At 33.1% G+C, this 25,082-nt stretch overlaps 1 protein-coding gene across 1 annotated transcript in view; it reads left to right on the top strand.

Annotated features, from left to right (window-relative positions):
* The window catches only part of LOC129742559 (sodium/calcium exchanger 3-like), a 238,675-nt gene that overhangs the window by 200,362 nt on the left and 13,231 nt on the right, over positions 1 to 25,082 (top strand). Inside the window, exon 4 of the mRNA XM_055734471.1 lies at positions 5,084 to 5,175. Coding sequence (XP_055590446.1) covers positions 5,084 to 5,175 — 92 coding nt within the window. The remainder of the gene's footprint in view (positions 1 to 5,083; positions 5,176 to 25,082) is intronic.

Raw genomic sequence — 25,082 nt, 5'->3', positions numbered from 1 at the left:
TAAATTACGAAAAATACATGAATGATCGTTAATCGACGCTTATATACCCGTTTTTGAAGCTTAAACTGTTTTATAACAACTCTTATCTAAATGCGTTCTTCAGATGAAATATTGTTATAACTAAAAAAATTTTTTTTTCTTCATGCCGAACGAAATCGAAATAATTCCATTAAAACTTCAGGTTTGTTTCGCGACTCCTTAAAAGTCTCTTTTGTGTGATTTTATGTGAACACGAGGATCGATTTGGATTTTCTACTTTTTTTTTAGAATAATTTTATTAGAAATTTATTTTATATGAGTCTTATGAATTTGTTTAAAATAAAAAATCTATCTATATATATAAAAAGCAATTTCTGTATGTTTGTTTGTTTGTTTGTCCTCTATAGACTCAGCCGTATTAAGAGCTAGAGATCTGAAATTTGATATGGATGCTCATTAGGACCAGGAATGATGAAAAATGTTTTCAGATTTTCGGATGACCCCTTCTTAAAGGGGTCGTCCATACAAGGCAAAAATTGTTTTCGCGATATTGACGTTACTTTTCGTCGGATCGTGCTGAAAATTTGCATATGAATGTTTTGAAAGACGTACAGTTGATTATAGGTGTCAAAGTGTGTGTAAGAGGTCTGCCAAAGGGGTCGTCCATATTAACTGTTCGCTGTTTTTGCGATATTTACGTTAGTATGCATCGTATTCAGCTGAAAATTGGTACACAATAGTTTTGAGTGACGTGCAATCGATTTGAGGTATCAAATTTAGTGTAAGGGGCCTGCAAAAGGGGTCGTCCATATCAAGTTTTCAATATTTTAGTGATATTGACGTTTTTATACATCGGATTGGAATGAAAATTTGCTCATAGTAGTTATAAGGGACAAACAATTGATTTCACTTATCCAAATTAAAAACAGGGGTCGGCCAAGGGGGTCGTCCATATCTACTTTTCGCTGTTAATGCGATATTGTCATTATTATACATCGGATTCAGATGAAAATTGGTACATGAGAGTTTTGAGGGACGATATCGGGCAATATCGTCGTTATTTGACATCGGAATGGGATGAAAATTTGCACACGATAGTTTTCGGGGACGGGCAATCGATTATAGATATCAAATGTTTTGCCAGGGGTCGACGAAAGGGGCCGTCCATATAAATTAATTTTTCACTGTTTTTAGAAATATTGACGTTATCATGCAATGGATTGCTTTAAAAATTTGCACACGAGAGTTTCGAGGGAAGGGCAATCAATTTCAGACATCAAAGATTGTATAAGAGGCCACCGAAAGGGGTTTAACTTTTTGGCAATAATAGAATTGTTATGCAACGATCGAGTCAAAACTTATACACGGGGGTTTTTGGCATGGTGAATTGATTCCTGATTTAAAATTTAGTAGCAGATAACAGAAAAAGTAATCGTCCAATATTTTTGCAATTATTACTTAACAATGAATTCAGAAGTGCATCTGGAAAAATTTCAGCAATTGACTTTAATACAAACTCTTCACGACATATTCCAAGTTAAAAGCGAAACGGAGTTCGTATGGGATCAGCTAGTCAATCTATAAAATTGGCCATGTTCAAAGATTTTTTGAATTTCATTGCATTAATTTCATGGAACTTATTTTTCTAATATAGATATATGAAGAACTTGATCTTTTTGCAAGATTTTTATTTAAACCACAGATAACTACCTGCTTTATGATTCACAAATATTATTTTTTGAATGCGATTAGAATTTCATTTTTAAGATAATTTGTTTATTCTCGAGTCAAGTGTTCAACAAGCGCGATTTAATATGTTTTTAATAGATATGTTTTAAAACTACTGCGTTTATGCGAAAAAAAAATCCTAAGTTTCGCTTAAAATTTTATAATTGAATTCGTTGATTGAAGCGCATTGTTATATTAAACTTGTTTTGAAGAATTACTATAACAGTGTTGATGTAAAAAGTCTTGAACCTTTTTCTAAAAAAAAGTAAATCAGTTTTCGTGACGTGACAACGCATTTTCTACCGGGTGCAACACCTTCTAAACAAACTTTCATTCTGAAAGTTGAAGAGACGTTCAATTTTCGACAATATGTTACGTTTAAGAGAATCATGAATTGAAAAACAGTATGTTTTTGTGACGTCACAACGCTTAAAAATAGATTCAGGAGATGTACCGAATATTCGGCCGGTCAAATATTTGGCGCAGAATATCGCCAAAAAACCGTTAAACCGAGTATTCGCATCACCGAATAGTTGAGCTAAGTATTCGGCCGAATAGGCCAGATTTTCATCAATGTTCTTTATCAAATAAGCAATTTCAAATTGCTTGGCACCAGTTTCGACATGTTTTGTCCCCGATTTCACAGGAACCCAATCTCCTTGTTGAAAGACGCCCTAGAAGCGACAAGTCAGAAGATGTTCTTCCTGGTTGAAAATAGTCGACTCAAAACACGAGGGGCATTAATATGGAAGAAATAGAAGGAAATTGAAATAATCGCTTTTGTTTTTTCATTAAAAACTCTATAGAATATCCGACCGAATATTTGTTTGGCCGAATAGTTAAAATAGTCAATAGGGGAGAGGCGGGCTATATGCGCATATTAAGGAAAGCACTCATTTTCTCCCATATTCCAATAGATAGGAGTCTGAAAACTATAAGGGTATATACGGACGATAGTATTGGCGAAAAATTGGCCTCTGCCATAACCTCAAATTTTGATTTGCTGCCGGCCTCACCAGTGATGCTAGGTGCGTTACTAAAATCAGTATGTGCTTGTTTTAAACTAATTACAATATGACTGAATTGATTATTTTTTTTAACTATCAACATCTAAACGTTTGAATTTATAAAGGTGCGTCCCTAATTTGCTGAAGCCGTTTTTTGCTAATGAATTTTCAAGGTGAATTCAAAACATCTGAAATATATACTGCTATATATGTACTGCTTGATAGATTAAAACACAGTTCGGTATCGAATTTTGAATACGGCGAATGCGCCAACATCACTGTTTCGAGAAAAACGCGTTCAAAGTTTGACAGCTCCATAGCTCCCAGCAAAAATTTTATTTTGTTTTCCTTTCTCGAAAACCATATATCCTTCAGTTGAGGTTGTACGTACACTCAAAATGTAGGTTTCCAAATGTACATTATCACGCAGCTGATAACTCCATTTGTTTACATTTGGCGCATTCGCCCTATTCAAAATTCACTACCGAGTTGTTTCTAACTTCTAAACGAATGCAAAGTCATTCACTGTTACAAACAAGTGAATTAATGAAAGCCCTGTCCCGTCTATGTTGACTTTGAAAATAATCGCCTACATGCTCTGATTATTTTAAACATATCCACATAATTCGCTACATCGTTTAAGTGTGCGATACAGGCAGAGTTGTTATTTCGTTTAGATAAATATTTCGTTTAATTTCACATTCGAATATAAATCTATGGGAAAGTTGCAAATTCGAGGCACTCATAAGGTTTTTCAATAACAATGCAATTAAAAAAATATAATCATTTTCCAAATATCAATGCACTTGGCACCCCTGAACACCCAAAATATCAAAACACGAACATCTGTGTATCGCTTTTCTACAGGGCGAATTTTTCGATATTAGTACCGGAAAATCGCATTTATCGTGCGCCCTTCTCAAAAATTTATTCTGTTCTCCCATGGTTTGAGGTTAGGGCTGAGGCCTCCTGCTAAGGTGGTGTTCGTGTAGAACTGTCAATATATCCTAATATACACATGAGCGGACATCTGTTTGATATACGTTAGAGCAATTTTTCTGTCAACATCTCTTACAGCTTTCTTGAGAATAATTTTATAATAAAAAAAAGTCAAAATAGCCAAATTAGCCAAGGCTAAATGCGCATATTTATGTTTTTAGTTATATTTTATCAACACTTGCAATATTTTGATATTATTTAATTGAAAATGATAGAAACGGATGTTAAGCATACGACAAGGCTGAAATTTTGGTGAAATTTTTTATATCACTAGTTCTATTGCATGAAACATAGTTAGGTATGCCATATGACCATATTTCATAGTAATATTTTGTTCATATCGTATTTTTATCGGATCAGTATGAAGTTCTTCTGTTTTCGCTGTAAGGTCGTGATTTGAGCGTAGATTGAATGTTTAAATGATAAAAAGTAAAAAATTTATGAGACTAATCTATTTTTCTTGATATAGGCATTTAACCTGCCTTGATATGGGCATTCAGAACCTGTCTCTCATTCCAATATCTGATCATTTACAACTTTGCCGAAAGCTTCAATTTGTTGAATTTTCGATTTCCAGATGAATAAGAAAGAAAAACCATAAAATTGTTCACAGAATCTAAAAAATAAAGTTCAATATATTATAACAAAACTGACAAAAATCTTGTTTGAATTTTTAAATTTTTTTGACTTAATATAATAATTTAATTTTTTCATGCCATGTGTTAAAAGCGTATTACCGTCAAACTGTACTTATTAGATATGATGAATCTCCAGCCATATCGTCAATCGGCTGTATGCGCATATTACCCGATATGCGCATTTAGGAACACTTCCCCCTATTAGGTATTCGGCCGTTCGCCGAATACCACTATTCGGTACATCTCTAATTCAGACCTTATTAAGCAAACAATTGGGAACATACAAAAAGAGTTTGATTCCTTAAAGCATCAAGGTATGAGCCGTTTCAAATTAACGAATTACAAAAAATAACAAATTTAATTTACTTTTGGAAGGTGTAGTAAAGCAGCTAGTAGAGGGTAATAAAAACTCAGATGGTCAAACCGAAATGATTTACACAAGTTAAGTCTTGCGTCGGGAAACTATTCCGAGACCCTAAATTATCGTCCTTGAAAGAAGATCATTTCGACGGACAAACAAATTAACCGCTAACATGTCTGTGTTCTCGAATTCCGGCGGTGACATCGATTAGTCGGGAAACAAGTCCCGCTAATTTGCCAACAGCCAACACACACCCCCAACAGATGGCCAGCCAATAGGCCTTGGCATGCCCCCCAGATTTGGGGCCAAGGTTAATTAATCACTGACTCATTGTGTGTTTTTTTTTTTTCTCTCGTTTTGTCCCATTGCAGGAAAACCATTCAGCTGGTCATCATCGAGGAGGGCAGCTACGAGAAGGACGTGCTACTGTACGTCAACATTGGCGAGCCGCTACAGGTTGGAGGTAATTTTCCGGTGCCCAGAGGATGACCCGGCTCCGTTTGGGACTCTCTGGAGCCACCATTTTTTTTTCTCTATCTTTTTTCTCTCTAGAGTTAATCGATGTAGTTGTTCTACTATACTTTGGCCGTTTGTAGGTAGTGACAGTGATGTAGCTCATTCTCTCTACAAGCTCTACATCGTAGAGTGGGGTTAATAACTGAACTAAAAACCGAAGCAAATAATCGTCTTCTTTGGTGTTGTTCGTTGTTGACATTCATATGTTGACAGTACTGATACGGATTTGGTGTTCTAAACATAGTTGATATCTGTTTTTTCTCTATCTCTACATGTTGTCTATAAATATACTATCAGTTTAATATAGATTATTTTTATTTTTTAGCTTAGATACTAAGTCAGTCGATGGTTACTAGCGTTGTGTAAGCTGCTAGAAATATTTGATCAACACCGCAACATAGATAGGTAGACAGCAAACTTGGTAGTCATTTGACTTGTTTTTCTTTAGCGAAATCCAAACATATCATCTCAGTGATCAGAATCAGCAAGTGCAAGCAAGTGCGCGGAAAATTCCATACAAATAGCTCAATCAAGAAGTGGAAATTTCGCGGAAGGTATACTTTGCGGGGTTGTTTTTCCATGTTTTCATTTGTCAAGCTATATTTATGTTAAACATGAATGTTTTTCGCGTTTTGATTATTTTTATAGTTTTTTCCTTAGAGTTTATTTATCATAGCTTGAAGAATTCCGAGTTTGAACTAGAAATTGATTCGAAACGAAGCCTTCATTTCGACTTTATTCTATTTAAGTCATGAATGAATGAAAGTTTCCAAACTACCAGTAATCATCATACACACCATTCTCAAGTAACGACAGTTTTCAGACTCAAACAAACATTATTATAATCAGGATTGTCACTTAGAGCCTAGGGGTAGTAAAGTCAAAACAAACGTCAAAGTACTTTTGACAACTTTCACAATTACCAGCAACCATAAATAACTCAACAAAAACGCCAACATACACTCGAAAAAAGGAAAAACAAAAACAGTGAGCGGTGTTGAAATGAAACTTAACTGACAAACTTTTTTTCCCTGCTGCCAGATATCTTCAGCCGAATGAGGGGCAAATGAAAGTACACACATTTGCGAAGCAAATAATCGTACCATAAAATTTCATTACTGTAAATAAACACCTTTCGCGTGATTTTTCTGATCCCCACGCCACTACACCCACTTGACGCCCACCGTAGACCTGTGTCTATGGTGGAGAAACATCTGGTGTTCTCCACTAAAACCTACACACAGTTTTAGACTGGAAACGGGGTAAAATCTGCGAAGACAAACTGTTTTTCTTACCGGTGAAATAGGTTCGATAAATTTTAAAATCGGCACTTTTTGCTGGGCCGATTCCCCGATATCGAAGAGATACTTTCCTCAACTTTTTACTAGGGTGGCAATATTAGAAGAAAGAAAAACGTTAACAAACGTCATAGCAACTCAACGATAAAAATATTATTCAAACTTCAGAAGAATTTTCCTTCACAAATGAAAGCAGGACCATTTGTTCCTTTTTAACCCTCATCCGTCTTTGAAATTTTTAAACGTTTCAGTACCTGGTGCATAAGTTTGACATTTCTGACTAAAACCAATGTATCTCTCTAAATTTATTACGGAAATCTTGCGTTTATATACTTAAAATCCCGAGCAAAGTTTAATTGAAGTGCAAGAAAATCTGAAAAATTGCAAATTTACAAAATTTTCCTGTGAAAATTCGTCAAAAATTCTGTGTTTCGTTCTTTGAAAAGCTAAAACGCAAAAATGTGACAAATTACGTCAACTTTCCAATCCTCTATTTAAAGTTATACTTATGACCAAAGTATAGTTTCTAACTTCAGCTTTCTTGGACACTAAGTGAATTTTTTTTCTAGCAGTTTCTAGCGGATTTACAGTCTTTTTTTCGAAGCATGTTTTCTTCGGATTTTTTTCTTAGACTTTGAATAATGGAAACCTGAAGTGTTGGTGGAGGTAAATATTGTTTGAGAAACATGTTTGATAAACTGTAATTTTGTAAAAATCGGTTGAGAAACACGAGAGATATATCGGTTTAAACGAGGAGTGTTAAATTGACACCCATGGTCTGATAAGGGTGTTTTTTTTTCTCGGGCTTTCAAGGTGCGTCCATAAAAAAAAGTAATGATACAAAATTAAAGATTCCGAAATCAATTGAGGGTCCCCGATGAAACTGTATTATTTGGATGCACCCGAAGAAAGTTGCAAGCCGCCGAACTACCAATAGAGACATATTGACACTCAAGAACAACCGTAAAACGGGGTAACATTGTTCACAGGAGTAACTCTGATAAACATGAAATTTTTCCACATTATCATTAATATCTAAGTATAAAGTAAAAATATCTCAAAACTTTTTTCTACGTTTAAAAACTTATAAATAGAGTTTCAAATTAAAAAAAAAAAAAGCCTAGAAGAATAGTGTCCATCTGAGCACCGCTATAATGGTGCCAGTTATTCATTCTATTGTTATTTCATAAATGATTTAGCGGGAAAAGTTATAATTTTAAATCGAACTAAAATTAAATTTCTCTTTTCGGTTGACCGTGCTCAAAACAAGTGTTGTTTTACTTTTAACCCGACATGGTCTGCCCAAACACCTTGAAATATCTATTTTTTCGAATGCTCACATACAAACACCCTTCCTGATGAAATCAAAGCGTTTAGAACCAGCAGGTTGATTTATATGAGGGTTCAACTTTTTTCTTTAGCAAATGTTTAGTGTTGGTGTAGTTTTTTTTTTCTGTATTTTGAGGTAAATTTTTAATGTTTTAATATCCTTGAGCCACCAAAAAAGTTGTGTTCAATTTTGTGGAGTTTAATTACTAATTTTATATCGTTTGAGTTTGTTCCGAACTGCCTAAGTAATTGATAAACTAGCATTTAAAAATATGATTAAGAAGTTTTGTATCCTTCATAATCAATGTCACTCCAAAGTATCAAATTTTAAACAAAGACGAAATCGATTTTTAAATCGAATTTAAAGTAGTCTAATAAATTTCTGCAACCATGTTTTACGCTCGTAGGAGTCCAGTATTAGTTTTAAAAAAATATGAAACACGCCACATTCCCCCTAAAAGCAAAATTGTTCGAAAAATATTGAAAAAAGTCATTAATCCTATCCCGAATTACGGTACCGTAAACTGGGGGAACTTTGATCACTTTTTTCATTCAGTATTGAATATTTTGGAAGGGGTTGCTTTTTCGTAATTCCTAAAAGTTATAACACTTACTGAGGTGAGGAGTATTAAACATGATCATTGATTGGAGTACATTCAAACGACACTGGTGATAATAATTAAATAATGGTTACAAAACCAGATTTCGAGTTTCGGGATAACTTTGATCACTTTGGTTTTTAAGGAGAGACCGTGGAGACTTCAATGGTGACTAGACTGCCTTGAATCGATAGAAACTTTATCGCAAAATTATGATTGAAGTGATGTGAATTTAATAAATTTGTAATGTTTAGTCGATCTGTAAAGTGCGTGTGCTTAAGTGGAAAAAGGAGTTTCGATCGAAATTTCAGATTTTTTTTAAGAGATATTGAAATTTTACCAATTACATATGTATGTAAAAATTATTTTTATTATGTTCGCTCTCGTCAAAAAACTTGAATGAAAGGAAAGTGCAGCATTTGACATTCTTAGTTTGTTCTTTTTTTTTTTTTTTTTGTTTCACAGCTTTACATACATTGCACCCTGAAGTTATATTCTTTAGATTAGGGAATCATCTTTTCTTTTTCTTATAATTCTATTAGCCGATGCTATTTTCAGCATGACTCAGAGCTGCCTTATTGGATGTTTTCACAACTCACTGTTCACCGGAAAATTAATCGTCAACAAATCGTTTTTTGCTCCATTATTCATACATTCCCATGTAAACTGTAAGTTCTAACTGGTTTATTTTAGTGGAAATCACCAAATTTGGTTACTTATTGATTTATAATTTTGCTTACATGACTTACCCTATAAACTCATGAACAACACAATAAAACTTTATTTTTCATTTTCTCTCTATTCAGGTTGAAATGTTTGAACTATAATTCATCTTTAAATATTATATCACTGATCACTATTATATTTTGAACAGTCAGCATTATAACTTTAAACAGTTAAAGGTAAAGTAAGATGTAGTGCAAGTAATACATATAAAATTGGAATGATTAATAAATTTCTGATTATTAACAACAAAGATATCATAAATACATTCACAATATTTTCATACTAGCGCCTTCGGTCACACTATTTAAATTTATATATAATAGAATAAACACAACAAATGACTTGCAATTGATGGATTTAAGTTAGGGTTTTTTTTTTTCAAACACAATTAGTTTATTTGAATTGTAACATTTGGGTAGATGTTTTGTCTTAAGGAAAATAAAAGAATAGGATGCTCAGAATCAGATCACACTAGTCAAAAGTGTCTCCAGATCACATCATTTTACCCACTCCCCAGAACAAAATTATTTGCTAGGACGCAGAGGTGACCTCGGTCCTAAAGCATAAATTATTTCTTTCATCCCTTTCTCTCTTTTCCAAACTATCTATTGACTACTAGGACGTGGCCGGCGCCGTTATTGATGTTCAAAGAGAGAGCATCAGTTTTGTACATTGAGAATGTGCTAATCCCAAGTACCATTCTTTTGACCCTTGTACAAAATTGATGGCCTCGGTCAATCACGGAGTAGCAACCATTGGCGATGTGGAATTCGTTCTACTGAGCCACGCCTGCGATCATGGGATTCGAAATGCATTTAATTCAATATAATCATACTACCAACAAACAGTTTTTATGAAGTTTACTGAGGAAAGTCAACGGAATTGTTCAATATTAATTTATTACTAGAAAATTATAATGAAGCATTTCGGGTTCAATGTTCAAAGGTGGATGTGAGTAGTCAATCAAGCTAAGCTAAGCTAAGCTTTGATCACTTTGGTTTTTAAGTACCTCAATCTACATCTTCAAAATTATTGTCATGGTGCCATTTAGCATAGAACACACAAAAATTAATAACAGTTATTTTTGTTAGGACTAAACTGATTTTTTCAAGGTTTTTTTTTCAAAAACATTTACCTATAATCAAAAGATGGACAATGTTGATGCATACATTTAGGGGCAAAAATTATGGACATTTCAATATTATTTTGGCATCAAAAACAAAAGAAACTAGTCCTTTTATGCAATTCCCTAGGTCCTCGCACTGTTCCCATGTTCTTTTTTTTTTCTTAACCATTTAACCATTTGATAGAGTTTTAGCCATTTTTATTATATCGGCTTTCTCATGGAAAATCGCCGTTTTTATTCAATACCCAAAAATTTTCACCAAATGACCATAAAAATAACACTTGAACTAAAAATAAACAAAGAAAAAAAAATGAAATTTCACATAAAACAACCCATTTTCTCCTAAATGCTTAAATTTGATCAGGAGAGATGTTTGTTTGCGAGCCTTCGAAAAACCAGATATTTTAAGATTTTAAAATTACATCTTCAGTAGTATCAAAAATCTTCTAATAAAATCTAAATTTAGCTTTTTTATAGCTCAAATAATAGGCTTTAAAACGTAGTAAACAGTTTTCAGATATTTCAACTTCTTACTTAGTTAATGATGATTATCTCCAAAAATTTCTAGTTGATCAGTTTACGGTATCTATTCAAAGGAGATTAGATTGAAATTCGAATATCAGTCACGGATTCTCTTTTCTGTATTTTGAATAATTTCCTTAAAATGTTCTAGTTTAAGAATTTAAATTAAAATTCTCCTAATGTTTGATGAACACGAGGTTTTTTTTTTCAACTCCGATGAATGACTCGGATTTTGGATTTTGGATATTTCGATGACAGACTCGGATAAAGTGTTTTGATTGCAATGAAAGACTCGGGTTGCCATTTTCAATCCCGATGAAAGCTTCGGATTGTTTTGATAATTCCGATGAAAAACTCGTATTGGTTGTTGATATTTCGATGAAAGACTTGGATCTTAATTTGAAATTCCATTTGAAAGATTCGGATTGTTTGATATTCCGATGAAAGACTCGGGTTAGATCTTGATTTTCCGATGAAAGACTCGGATTAGATTCTGGTATTCCGATGAAAGATTCGGATCGAAAATTGAAAATCCACTGAAAGTTTCTTATTATTTGATATTCCGATGAAAGGCCCGAAATAATATTTCGATATTCTGATGAAATATTCGGATTAGATTTTGTTCTTCCGATGAAAGATTTGGATCGTAATTCGAAATTCCGATGAACGATTCGGATTGTTTGAAATTCCGATGAAAGACTCGGACGTGTTTTTGGGATACCGATGAAAGACTCAGATCCTAATTTGAAATTCCGTTGGAAGATTCGGATTGTTTAACATTCCGATGAAAGACTACACGGTGTGTTTATAAAAGATGATTAAAACAAAAAATACAGTAACTTTAACTTTTTCAGAAATGGAAAATTAAATGGACTTTTCAGAATAATTTTCAGGCAAAATTGAAATATTTGGTCGGTGAGTCCCCATATGTTTTGTTTTTTTTTTTTTTTGAAGATTTGTAGAAATTGTTATCTGTTAAATTATTCCAGTGCAATGGAATAGTAACTTATCTCATTGAAAATTATTTATTTAATTTATATATGATCATTTTATTCAAAATTTTATTATTTTTAATACCTTTGTTATAACTGGTGCTATCCACATGTAACATGAATTTGAATTGATACCTACATATATATCTTAGAGAACTAATTCTGGTTAAAAAAAAAACATGAGTAAGAACAGTCCAACAACATTTGATTGGCTTCCACCAAAATATTAACAATCTTTTCTTTTTTTCAAAATTGTCCTTTGAAATATTTGTAGGCTCAAATGCATATGGATACGCACTTGAGAAATCAAAAATTAAATGTTTGATGATACCACTCGTTAATGGCATTTTTGAATTTTGTGTATCTCAGATTAAATTTATACACATCCAAGCAGACTAGTTTTCCATAGATTTTAAAATATAAAATTTCGTTAAAAGTTAAAGTTTTTGCACTGAAATCCGTTTTTCTTCCGCTACAGATCATACATTTTAAATTTCTTTTTCTCATATTGAAGGTGAATAAATTTTCTATCAATCATTTGAACTTCATATTTGCGTAAGAATTGAAGTACTTGTTGATACTGTTGATCAACAAAACGATGAAAAACGATTTTTTTCAGGAGATATTTCAATTTCATCAACGGTTTTAGATGAGATTTATGCGTTTAATTTTTTTTTTGTTTTTATGGATTTCTATGGTTTATTCATACCAATGATTTCTATAGTTTTTAAGATAATCGGTATAAAATTGTAGAAGTTATGATTGTTTTACTGTAACATTAATGCTTCATGGAAAAATCACAGCAGAGTTACAAAAATTGAGCTAAAAAATAATAAAAGTAAAAAGGTTTAAGGAAACTCCAGGCTAATAGTGAACATTGTATCAAAAGACAGAAACAAGTAAAATTAAAACTAGATTGAATTGCTGAAGCGATTTGAATTGAGTCTGAAGTGCAAATGGAATTTTGAAACATTTTAATCAGAAGAAGTATAAAAACTTTTTATTAAAAAGTAATTTCTTATTTGATTTTAATGGATCATTTACTTTTGCATATTGAATTTTTTTTTAATTTTTTAAAAGCTTGAATTGAGACCAACGCATCACGATAAGCTTTATCACAAAAAGTTATAACGTTTCATAGTGTTAACTGATTTTCTTAATCATTGAGCTTTTTTTTTAAATAAAATTCCCTCCAGTGTTGCCCCAATCAGAAAATCTAAAGACACTGGATTCAAATGGATTCATATATGGATTCATATTATTCTAGATTATTCAAATAATCTAGATAATTTGACCCTCTCCGATTGCTTAAAGGATTGGCCAGCCAGTATTTAAATTTTAATATTAGAAAATACTGTTTAAGAATTTTTAACGTTTAAACAGCCCTGTAACTAGTTTTAAACTAATTAGAAAATTTTTCGTGATTGCATTGTTCAGTTATCAGTTCAATTTAAAAGTATTGGAAGTTAAAATTAACATAACTAGCATCTCTGAAATTATAAAACACTAAAAAATACATTTATTTTTGGAAGAATTTTAATAGAAAATTTTCAAAAAAAAAATTTTGTATTGCGGGTCACCAACAAAATATTATAATTTTTGGTGAAAATGAGCCGAAAAAAGCTGTTTTTTCTGCCCATGCAAAAATTTGCGTTACTGTATTTTTTTCCCTTTAAGTCCTTCTACGAAACACACCGTGACTAGGATTGGATCTTGATTTTCCTTTGTAAGACTCAGATTAAATTCTGGTATTCCGATGAAAGATTCGGATCGTATTTTTTTTTTAAATTATTTATTTTCAATCTTTTTCTTGTGAAATTCCTATAAATTTTTTTTTAAACCACAAAAAAATTTCGGCAATCTTGGTGACAGACCTAAGAATGTTCGGCCGAATAGGAAAATAGGCCGAAAGTGACATCTGGGCGAAGGTTGATTTCCCGATTTTTTTTTTATAATTGTTGTTACTAACAACTTGTTAGGCTGAATGGCTGCAGGGCCGAAAAGACTAGGAAAAAAACGATCGTTAGGCCAAATGGTCATTAGGTGGAATGGTCGGTAGGCCGAATACTCATAAGGCCGAATAGTCATAAATCCGAATCATCGTTTTGTCGAATGATCGTTCGGCCGAACGGTCTTTCGTTAAGGTCGTTAGGGAATGGGAATTCGAATGGAAACTCGATTGTCTTAAAATCATTCAAAAATCACTTTCTAACGATTTTCTCCGATATTTTTTTATTTGTAAATATTGATGATTTTTTCAAGAAAATAAACAAGAACACAACTTACAAAAAATGTAATAATATTGCCACCCGAGTTGTAGGAAATAATCCCGCTGTCCGTTTTTATATTTTGTTTGCAAAATCCCAAACAAATTAGGACTTTACTCCGAAGATTAAGCACCGGATTAAAAAGTCGGATGCAGCTTCAATTTACACTCTTATTCTGATTTATCATACGTTTTTTTGCTAATAAAACAACAAAAAACAACATAAACAACGAGAGCGATACAGGAAAATGGTGGGAAAAAGCCAAACATATACATAAGTCTAAAGTCTCAAGAAGCAAAACTTTCTCGCTGCCTGAGTTATGCCATCCGCACAGCATAGCACTGACAGAACAGCGCGCCAAGATGTTTTCCCAAACTGCCGGTATCAGTTTTTGTTGGTGTTATATTCCGGAAAAATCATTCGATACGGAACCGTTCGGAAAAAAAGGAAAAGGGGGTTCAAGAAATTGATCGTTATGTTTTGGTTTTTGTTCTGTGCTGTTTTCCAATCAACAGCTGCTGACTTTTCGGATGATTGGTTGTTTTGTTTTTGTTCGACGAGTTGGATTTGTTTTTTTTTTGTATGGAAAAAAATCGGTAATAAATCAAATCCATAGCTTATGTAAGTTCTATTTTTTCTAAACTTAATTAAAGTTTGTTACTTTGATTTATCGGCCTAGCGGTGAAAAGTGATGTCCTTTTTAGTAGGGACATCTAAAGATTATGAAATTTTTATATAGATGGATAGAAGGTTAGAAGAAATGAAAGATGGTGAAAATGAGCGGGTAGAATTTGTCTAGAAGCATTACCATCACATACCAAATTTTTGTTCCTCAGGCTCGTGAGGAACAAAAATTTGGTATGTGATGTTAATGCTTCTAGACAAATTCTACCCGCTCATTTTCACCATCTTTCATTTCTTCTAACCTTCTATCCATCTATATAAAAATTTCATAATCTTTAGATGTCCCTACTAAAAAGGACATCACTTTTCACCGCTAGGCCGATAAATCAAAGTAACAAACAAAAAATTACGGTGGTTAATCTCTTCATAAAACTTAATTAAAGTTTTTTGATTAATTGTGAACTCCTGTAAATTGTACAATTTAACCCTCTGGAACCCAATTTTTATTTCGCTGAAAAATTCACTGAAGCTTAGTTTTATAATTTTGAACAAATTTTGTTCTAAGAAAAATGTCATCGATGAGAAATTTTTTTGATAATTTTTTGTCAATAATTGCATAAGCACAGGGGCTAAGGAACTTAATATCTCAGTGCTTTTGTTGTAGATTTTCAACACTTTAACAAATTTTTCCTAAATTTTGCAATACATTAACACTAATTCATAGCTATATTTTTATGTAGTTTTTGTTGGAAATAACTTAAATATTTCAACTTGTATGAGATGTTAATTTCGTACATATTTTTCGAACTGTTATAGTCTTTCATATCTCCTTCCTAACTTTGAATTTGTTTTTTTTTTTTTCAAAAAATCAAACTGCCAATCAATTTTTAAAAAGAAAAACACATTGATCAAGGATTTATGAGGCTACCGAATTGATCATTTTTCGAAAAATAGGTCCATTTATAGTTTTCTTATGATTTTAAGCTTCCCTTAGCTGTTACTTTTGACAACAGAAGGTCAAATGGTTTTCAGTAACAAGGTTTGACAGATTAACATATTTTTAATCATTTAAGACAAATAAATTTAATCCTACTATTCGATGCGTTTTTTTTACTTTTTTTATATTCCCCGTCTGAAGGCGGGGATGGGCACTACCGGGTTAAAACAAGCTCAGCAGTTGTTGATTAGAAATAAACCAAAACGACATAAAAAATAACAAAACAGATTTTAGGTGCCAACAAGTTTTTCATTCAGTCCTTTTCAAGGGGTTTCAGCTAGCGTCTTCGAAATTATTGCTTCTGACGCGGAAAATGTGTAGTAGAAATTTGAATCAGTTATTCCAGACATTTGTTTTCCGATTATGTAGTTTAACATATTTGTTTAATTGTAGTTTAAGACTTCATAAGTTTTTATGTTTTTTTTCTTTTCTACTTTCATGTGTACTCTGCTACTAATCATCATCTATACGACCGTGGGACAATCAAAACGTTGTTTCCCGCAAATAAAAAAAACTCAAAAACACGAAAAAAAAATACACTGACTCAAACTGACGACTCCAAAATTACCGGACTCGATTGACCGACTACTAACACTCGTGACACTTCGAAACCAACAAATCAATCAACCAATCAACTTCGGACGCCATTTTGGATTCGACTGGTCTCATCATTCTTCTGTTGGTGTTGTTTCATTGGTCCACGAAAACAAAAACAATGGACCAACACCGAAAAATAATTGTTGCCAAAAAAAAATAAAAACATCCAATTCAACACACACATTTGACGGATGATTTTTTGTTGTTGTAAGTAAAAACCAAGTTCAACACCACCACTACCACCTGCTCACACACCCTCCCATTTGAAGTAGGGTTTGTTTTGGAGTTGTTCGCTACGTATTTTTGTGTGTGTGCGTAACGCTTTTCATTTAGTTCGGACCTCTGACAGCTCAATCGCTTCTGTAAATAAACGCGCATTTTTGGGGAGCTATCTCATCGTTGATTGGGTTTTTAAAAAGTGCTTTTCCATGAAAGTATGTCCACACCTTTCTGTTTGTGCTACCTTCTGCAGGATTGGCTTTTTGAAATAAATTTAAAATTGTTTTTATATTGTATTAAATTTTGGATGATCCAAAGTTATATTATACCTTTAAAAAATCAATTAAAAGTATCGAGATTATGAATACGCGGCAATCGATTTTTTTTTTTTGACAAACGACAATTATTTCGTTTTTATCACTGACCATACTGACTGGACACTCGATTTCGTTTGTTGGATAATTTTTCCAATAGTACGCAATATCGATTCCAGAGTGCGCATCGATCGATTTGAAGAAATGCTATCCCAGTTAGAAAGTGCTACCCATCTTTAAGAAAAAATTAGGCAATTCCTACGATAATATCGGGCTAAACAGGTACAATTTTCCTACAGGGCATTTGTATCGGAAAAATTATAGCTTCGCCACCTATCGTCGGTAAAGCAAACCTGCAAAGTTTGACAAAACAAATTAGCATGAAAATGGTCGAATTTTTGTCCCAAGTGTTCTGTCAGTGTTATCAGTGTTTTTATTCTTACTTTTAAAGCAAATGCGTACCCGATGAAGATCACAGTTTGTAAACAAAACGATAACGGTGAAAATTATTCAACGGTTTGACATAACATACTTCCTAATATCAGTTTACGATCAACTGAAAGAATTATAACATTACAAGTATAAAGTATGACCCAGTCAAATATCCGAAAATTTGTCATAAAGACACAGAGAACAGACGTTCAAGCTAGCCCACGAATCTTGTGTAAACATTCCAACACCCTTTTTGAACTTATTTTTGTTTTTTTGGGCTGTGCCACCAGATGTCTCCAAACACACCACACACATTAAACGAAAACTACCGATTTTTGTAATTTTTTTACCGGTAAAATAAAGAATCGATTTACCGATGTTCGTTTATTTTTTAACGAATAAATTACCGAACAGTTTAACGATTTACACATGTTAGGATTTCGGTAAAAAAAATTACCGAACTCGGTAATTTTCGTTTACTGTGCAAAGAATCGTCAAAACAAAGCTGAGAAAAAATAACTAATTTTCAGTCAGGTCGTATGAGCTACTTGGCAGGCTTCAAGAAAATCCCCGTTGGAGTTTCGTAACAAGTTCATCATGAAACCAAGTTGCTCATACGACCTATTGAAAACTGACTGAAAATTAGTTATTTTTTCTCAGCTTTGTTTTGACAGTTCTCTGTGGTGTTAAACAAAATGTTGGGATGTTTACACAAGTTTCGTGGGCTATTTCAAAAACAAAGAAAGTGAAATTTCGCCCACTCAAAAGTAACTTTGATTGCCTTTATTTAGCAATATTTTATTGGTTATGTTTTAATACCGGAATATTAACCGGGTCTTTTGAAAATACACTTAAAGATCCACGCTTACTGTTGACTTTCTCGAATCCATCGACTATTCCCAACAAACTAAAAAAAAACTGTTGCAGCAATCACAATTCCTGTGAATTTCCCCCATTTTGAACAATACTATTTTAGCGAATCCTTAAATTGAAATCAGATTTCAAAGATCAGTTAGTGCAAAAGCTTTTTTTGAGCCAACGACTTTATCGGGACACTTACATACTTCCTTCTATTAGTTCTCCCACGAAAAGCTCTATTCAAAGATTAATAAATACTAGCGGCAGAAAAAAAGTTTTCCCCCTTTTTCGTGTTCTTTCTCCCATTTCGATTGTGTCCCCCGAAATTTAATTCCACCCAGAGTGAACTTATCATTGGAAAGACTCCCAACAATCGAGAAAAATCGTTAGCTTTCGCTGCTTCGCTACAAAAAAAAATAAAATCCTGCTCAATAGATGCTTTCAGACCAATCCTCTGGAGTTGAAATCAGTTCAATTTATCTTACAATGCTTTCGATTCTGTTTCGATCGACAATATCCCGTTCAGAGAAAATCGAACAGCGAAATAGTTCGATTTTTTTTTTTGGTAAACACTCATCAAAGTTAATGTTTTCTTCATTTTATTGTATATTATTAGTTTACAGCTAGTCGAAATTATTAAACGTTGGAAATAATTCCATTCAGGGCTCTAATCAAAATTTAAGATTTGGCTTCCGAAAATTGGACAGCATAATTTGACGCGTATTTGAATGTCGAGAATCTGATGCAGCAAAATCTCTGTCTGTTTTATCAAATCCGTGAACGAACTGATTTGAATGGAGAGGCGTTTCATTTCAAGCCATTTTTAGCTAGCGTCTGCTGAATCCGCATAAAAGCCTTAGCTCGAAAACGCGTTTTCCATAATTTCTGGAAACAAGTCTGCACAACGCCAACAAGTATGATAGGCATAATTGAAGGTCTTCTTTTACTAATATGATGCTTTCATCTAGTTCAAATTTGTTTTCAGGAATCTCTATTATGTCAGTCTTGAAAATAATCCAATTTCAAGCTCTCTCATATTATTTGGCTTCCGAAAAAGGATTGAATTCGCATTATTTGACGCATCGAACATAACCATCAAAAAGTGATGCCGCATCATCGATGTACACACTGTCTGTCGGTTTTTTATCGAACCCCTGATTAAGGTTTGATTCGCCACCTACCGTCGGTATTGCGAACCTGCAAAATGTGACAAAAAAGCCTAAAAATGGTCGAATTCTTGTTCGAAGTGTCATGTCAGTGTGATCAGTGGTTCAGCTTCAATTTGGGAAAGATTCCACTGAATGCGCATAAAAGCCTTTGAGCGAAAAGGCTTTTGATATTTGGAAGCAGCCCTGCCGTCAGGGATGCCAACTGTTTTTCAGAAATGTCAGAGATGTCTGGATGACTAACTTTATAGATGACGACCTTTTTTTTTTTGGTCGCTAGATCGCAATATTGTAGTCAATACTCAATCCTCATTATTTGAAAATAATCAATGTCTGAGTCTATATGAACGAAAGCTTAAACCTATTCAGCTGTCAAAATAACTTCTGTATTCAGCTTCACAGTAAATTCAGTGTTGCTGTTATGAGGTCTTGGATTTCAATAGTTTATTTTGTTTTTATTAAAACGTTGAGCTTATAGGAATTTCTGGACAAATCTGGATAATTTATGAAAAGTCTGGCCCAGGCAACATGAGGTCTGTATTTCTGGATGACACATAAAAATCTGGAAGATTCCAGAAAAATCTGGAAGGTTGGCAACGCTGCCTGCAGTACGCCTGCCAGCAGAGATGCCAATGTGCCTGATTTTTCAGGATTTGCCTGATTTTTTGACAACGTGAAATCGTGATAAGCGATTGGATTTCCCTGATTTTTTTTAAATAAGCCTGATTTTGACTGATTCTTATAAATCTGATAAAAATGGGCGGTAAAAAACTGCATAAGATAACAATCCTGAAGTGAAAATGTGGATCGACTACCAAAAAAAGGTCAGCACTTCGAGTGAAATTTCCGTTACTTGTCTTTTACCTGTCCCTGATTTTGGAAAAAAAATAAATTGGCAACCCTGTAGCAGTACCAATTAGTGGCATCACACATGTTCATGTGTGACTTCTGTATTTCTTAATGTACAGCATTAGTACTTGAAGCAAGTTCGAAAGAAATAGCGTACAAGTTTTAAACTAATGTTTATCATTTGCTAAACCATGAATGCGTCTTGAAACTTCATCAGTAATTTTATCGAAACTCGTCCAGTATTTTTGTAAAAAAAAAATTAACTTTTCCTAAGATCTAGGCAACGATTACTCTAGTTTACAGCATTTTTGAACTAAGTAAGCTGAAGTTCAATTTTAATGTGAAATCGGGCGCAGAATCCGAAAATGAAACTCAAAAAAATGTCAGTAGAACAGTTTTTGAGCTATGCTTGAAATATGAAATTATGGAATAATAAAAATAAAAAGTACATGTACTTATATAACAATATCTCTTTTGTATATTGAATGTCATAAATTAAGGTGAAAAAGAAAAAAAAACGAAAAAAAAGGTAAATAAATTTGCTATCAATTTAGAACTTTATTTTTGCGTATACCTAATGAACAGTAGGGGAGAGTGGGGAAACTTGATCCCCTTTTCTTATTTGCACCATATCTTTTTGGAAAAATTTAGCAACTTGCACTCTTTTAAATTTTCTGACAGCGTGTAACTTTAAGTCTCTATGCTCCTAAAGTTAGAACGATACTTGAACCCGTTGATGAACTAGAAGCATTTTCGTGGGAGTAAAAAAATTGCGATATTTTTTTAAATTAAGGGAGACTTGATCCTTTATTCAGGAAGCCCTAATCCATGGAAAAAATCAAACAAAACCCCAACATAGAATGTTAATTGACTATTTTGGTCATGTTTGTTCTCATTTCACAATCTATAATTGTCTGAAAAAAATTCTGTAGCTTATTCTCAACCTTTATGAGATTGCATACTTACGGGCGCAATTTTTTATAAACAAGAGAAAATCAATTATTTTAGCCCTTTTCTTCATATAATTGATGGATCAATGTTAGTTATTGGATTAATATCAGTAATCTCGTAATCAGCAATGACCACGATCCATTGAGAAGAAGAATATACCGGGATCATTTGTACCCATATATTGGGGATCAATTGTACCTAAAATCAACATTTTTTTAAACTTTTTCTGAAAAAAGTTGGGAGTTTTCCATCGCTTTGATAATATTGTATTTTGAAGTTCAATTTACACTCGAAAGATTGATGTATTGGAATAAATATTTTTGATATAATATCTCCATGTTAGGAACATTTTAAAACGATGAAAAAAGATCTTCAAGTCACATTTTGTGAAATTTTTCAAACAAAGTTCAATAACCAAAAAACTTATTTTGTTAAAAAAATTTCAGCTTCAACCATTGCTGTTTTGTTCCATTTGGCACATTTTTCTAGAACATTTGATCTTTGTACGACATTCCAGTTTGGAGATATAGCTAAGGAATCAAGTATCCTCATTCTCCCCTACTGTTGCTATCAATGAAGATATGAATGTGATAGAAAAAATATGAAAAAAGTGCATTTTTTCAGAGAAAAGCTTTCGACTTGATGTTAACATTTAAAAAATCTGATTTTTATGGACTGTAAATTTCAATTTGAAAAAAAGATTTCAAGTGGTTATTTATCCAAATCTGATGAAAATTGAAGAAGTTATGGGTATTTTGCTAAAACAGTATTATTTGCATTTTCGAATAATTTAAAGAAACGCAGTGTACTAAACTTAATATCAGTGTTCGGCACAAAAACGCTAATTCGCTAATCGCTAGTTAGTCCGATAACTTTTTGTTAGCGGTTTAATTTTGCCGCTAAATTTTGATTGAGCTAGCGAATTAAAAAGTTCCGCTATTTTTGGTTCCGCTAAATAAAGAACGCCAACTTCCATTTACTTGTTTCAAATTCACAAATTATTACTGATAGAAGTAGACTTTTTGTTATTTGACAAGTAAAGGAGACATCGGGCATCATTCTTACACCAAAATGCGCTCCAAGTGAAAACGGTCACTTCGAATGGTCTCTGGGCAGAAGTGCCTCATACAGATTAACTTTTTTTCTCTTTAAGTACTTCTTTTCTCAACATTCTCAGACAAACAATTCAATAAATATTTACTATTATATACTATTTCAAACATCATTTATATAATTCAAAGCTAGAAGGTCAATTTTTAGATACTGTTTTTTGCTTTCAAAAGTACAGTAAACGGCCTACTTGATCAATATTTTACATGACTTTAGCATGGTCGTCCACATGCGGTGATTTGTTGAAATGTGCTTTTTAGGTTAATCGATGGATTTTCAAAAGCTTTTCCAAATTTCTAAGTTTTTTTAGATCTCAGATTACTATCTCACACTTCAAGTCTCGAATAATAAATGCTGGGAAAATCCGCTTTTTACAACTTTTTTTAAGTGGATGAGATATTTACATTTCACAAAGCAGTATTTTTACAAGTATTTCAAATCTGGTAAAATAAAAATAAGATAGTATCACCATAGAATGAATTTTCATATTTATTTCATTTAGTTTTTTAGATACACGTTTGGCAATGCTCCTATCATGAGAATTTGGCATTACTATTTTGAAAGTTTGAAAAAAAAGTGGAACCTGGTTTAAGATTTTTCAACAGACTGGGCACAAAAAACAATCTGCACTATGTTTGTAAAGTATTTGAGCAAACGAATTGAGATGCAACCATAATCCATGCTATTGCCATCCTGTTTACGTTATTGTTTATCAACAGTTAGCGATTAGCGATTAGCGCTTTAAGCTTGAAGCGATACATTTTTCCGCTCATTTAGCGGTTTTAATTAGCGATCGCTAAATTTGAATGAGTTAGCGATTTAATTAGCGCCGCTAATTTTTCAATTAGCGATGCCGAACACTGCTTAATATTTTAATATAGGAAGAATTAAACATGATAAATCTGACTTGCTCTAAGCCGATCTTTAGCTAATTGCTCTTTAGCTAACCAGAGGGTCACATGCCAAATTTCAGAACAATCTGACCATGGGAAGGGGTTGCTTGAATCTCAAACGTGAAAGGAATTTTAAGGTTTTTTTGCTCGGGAGGAACGAAAAATTCTGGTTTTTCATTATAATTTTTTTTTTCAAAGAGATTGCTTGATTGCTTTTTATGAACAATTTTCTCAAAGATTGAGACAAACATTTTACTCGAAGACTGCAACCCAATTGGAATTGAAACAAAAAAGTTATTGCGGTTTAAAGATTGTATTTTAGCTGAAAATCGAGTTGCAGCCTTCGAGTAAAATGTTTGTCACAAATTCAGGGCATATGAAATATATTCATAAAGAGCAATCAGTCAGATGAGAAAAAAAAATTATCAATGAAAAACCAGTATTTTTCGCTTCTCTCGAGCAAAAAACCATAAAATCCCTTTTACGCTTGAGACTCAAGCCACTCCTCCTCATGATCAAACCATTCTGAAATTTGGCATGTGACCTTCTGGTGTGCTATAAATTTATTTTGGCTTGGATCGAGAGAGATTAACCATATTTAATTCTTCCTATACTATGATCAGTACACCGCGGTTCGTTAAATTATTCAAAAATTACTGTTAAGGAAAAATAACCATAACTTCTCCAATTTTCAACCGATGTTGATAAATAACCACTTGAAATCTTTGCTTCGAATTAATTTCCAAGCACAAAAGAAAATCAGATTTTTTAAATGTTATTTTCTAGTCTAAAACTTTTGCTAAACCAAAATTTGGGTCAGGCGATGAAGTTCACGATTTTTTTTTCAGTTTTTGTAAGCTAGTGTTATTTATTTATCACTTTTCTAGATCTTTTCTTATAAACTTCGTCATTTTTGCTCAAATTTAATAAATGAAAAAATGTTATTAAAAGCTTTAAAAACATACGCATTTCTGCTAAAGTTTTTACCAATCTATCCTGACTTTGAATGTTAATTTCTGTAACCTTTGACCGTTATAAAATACTAGCTTCCAAAATAATGCCTTTATGTCTCACACGCGGTTTTTATCCCTGAATGTATGCAAAACCTTTGCATTTTTCTTATGGTGTCAGTTTTATGGACATAAAAGATATAAAATTAAGTTCGAATAGAACCAAAAATCACTTTGATTGGGGTCACAGCGTACCAATTCAAGCACACAAAAAGTAAATTTTTTTGATTTATAATTTTTAAATTGCGACCCAGAGATGGGTCTTGACTCAAACATTCAGTCAGCGAAACTTTTTTTTTGTAGAGAAATGAATCCAACTTAGATGAAATTTCAGGGACTAGATAAGAGAAAATCGATGTTGAAAAACATGCGAAAAAAAAATTCGCCTTGTCTCCCGGTGAGACTTGAACCCACATCTTGCGCCTCTCCGGGGCCCATGTATTAACATTCTACTACAGGAGACCAACCTGGCGTATGAATATTATACTGGTTGAGTGTCGATGTCTATCGGAATGAAGGGAATAGTTCTCCCATGTGATCATAATCATTTTTCTTGGTCTATTTCTATTCCCATCATTTATTTCTTCTTACGGTAGTTGGAATCAAGTTTGGACATTTTTAAGCACGGCAAGATTTGCATTGCCTTCTCATATCCTGCACGGGTTGTCAGTTATGATGAGAAATTATGCGTTTGCCGTATTTGGATATCCAGCCAATTTCGGTGTTTGGCACCGCCTTATTTCTATTTTTAAATTGCGACCCAGAGATGGGTCTTGACCCATCATGTTTTTTTGATTCTTTCTTGCAGAGGGACGACGGCACTGTAAGGAGGAGGAAGGCTTTAATAAGACATATTTTTTGGCACAACTCGAGAACCAACAAAGCAAAGTCATTATTTCAGAATAAGAATCACTCTTCATTGCCATTACTATTCGATCTTTTAGAAGCAGCTTTCATTTTCAGAGGTTGTCCTTG

Source organism: Uranotaenia lowii, chromosome 2, assembly GCF_029784155.1.
Source record: "Uranotaenia lowii strain MFRU-FL chromosome 2, ASM2978415v1, whole genome shotgun sequence".
In the NCBI taxonomy this organism is placed as follows: Eukaryota; Metazoa; Arthropoda; class Insecta; order Diptera; family Culicidae; genus Uranotaenia; species Uranotaenia lowii.
This window is presented reverse-complemented; position numbering and strand designations above follow the sequence as displayed.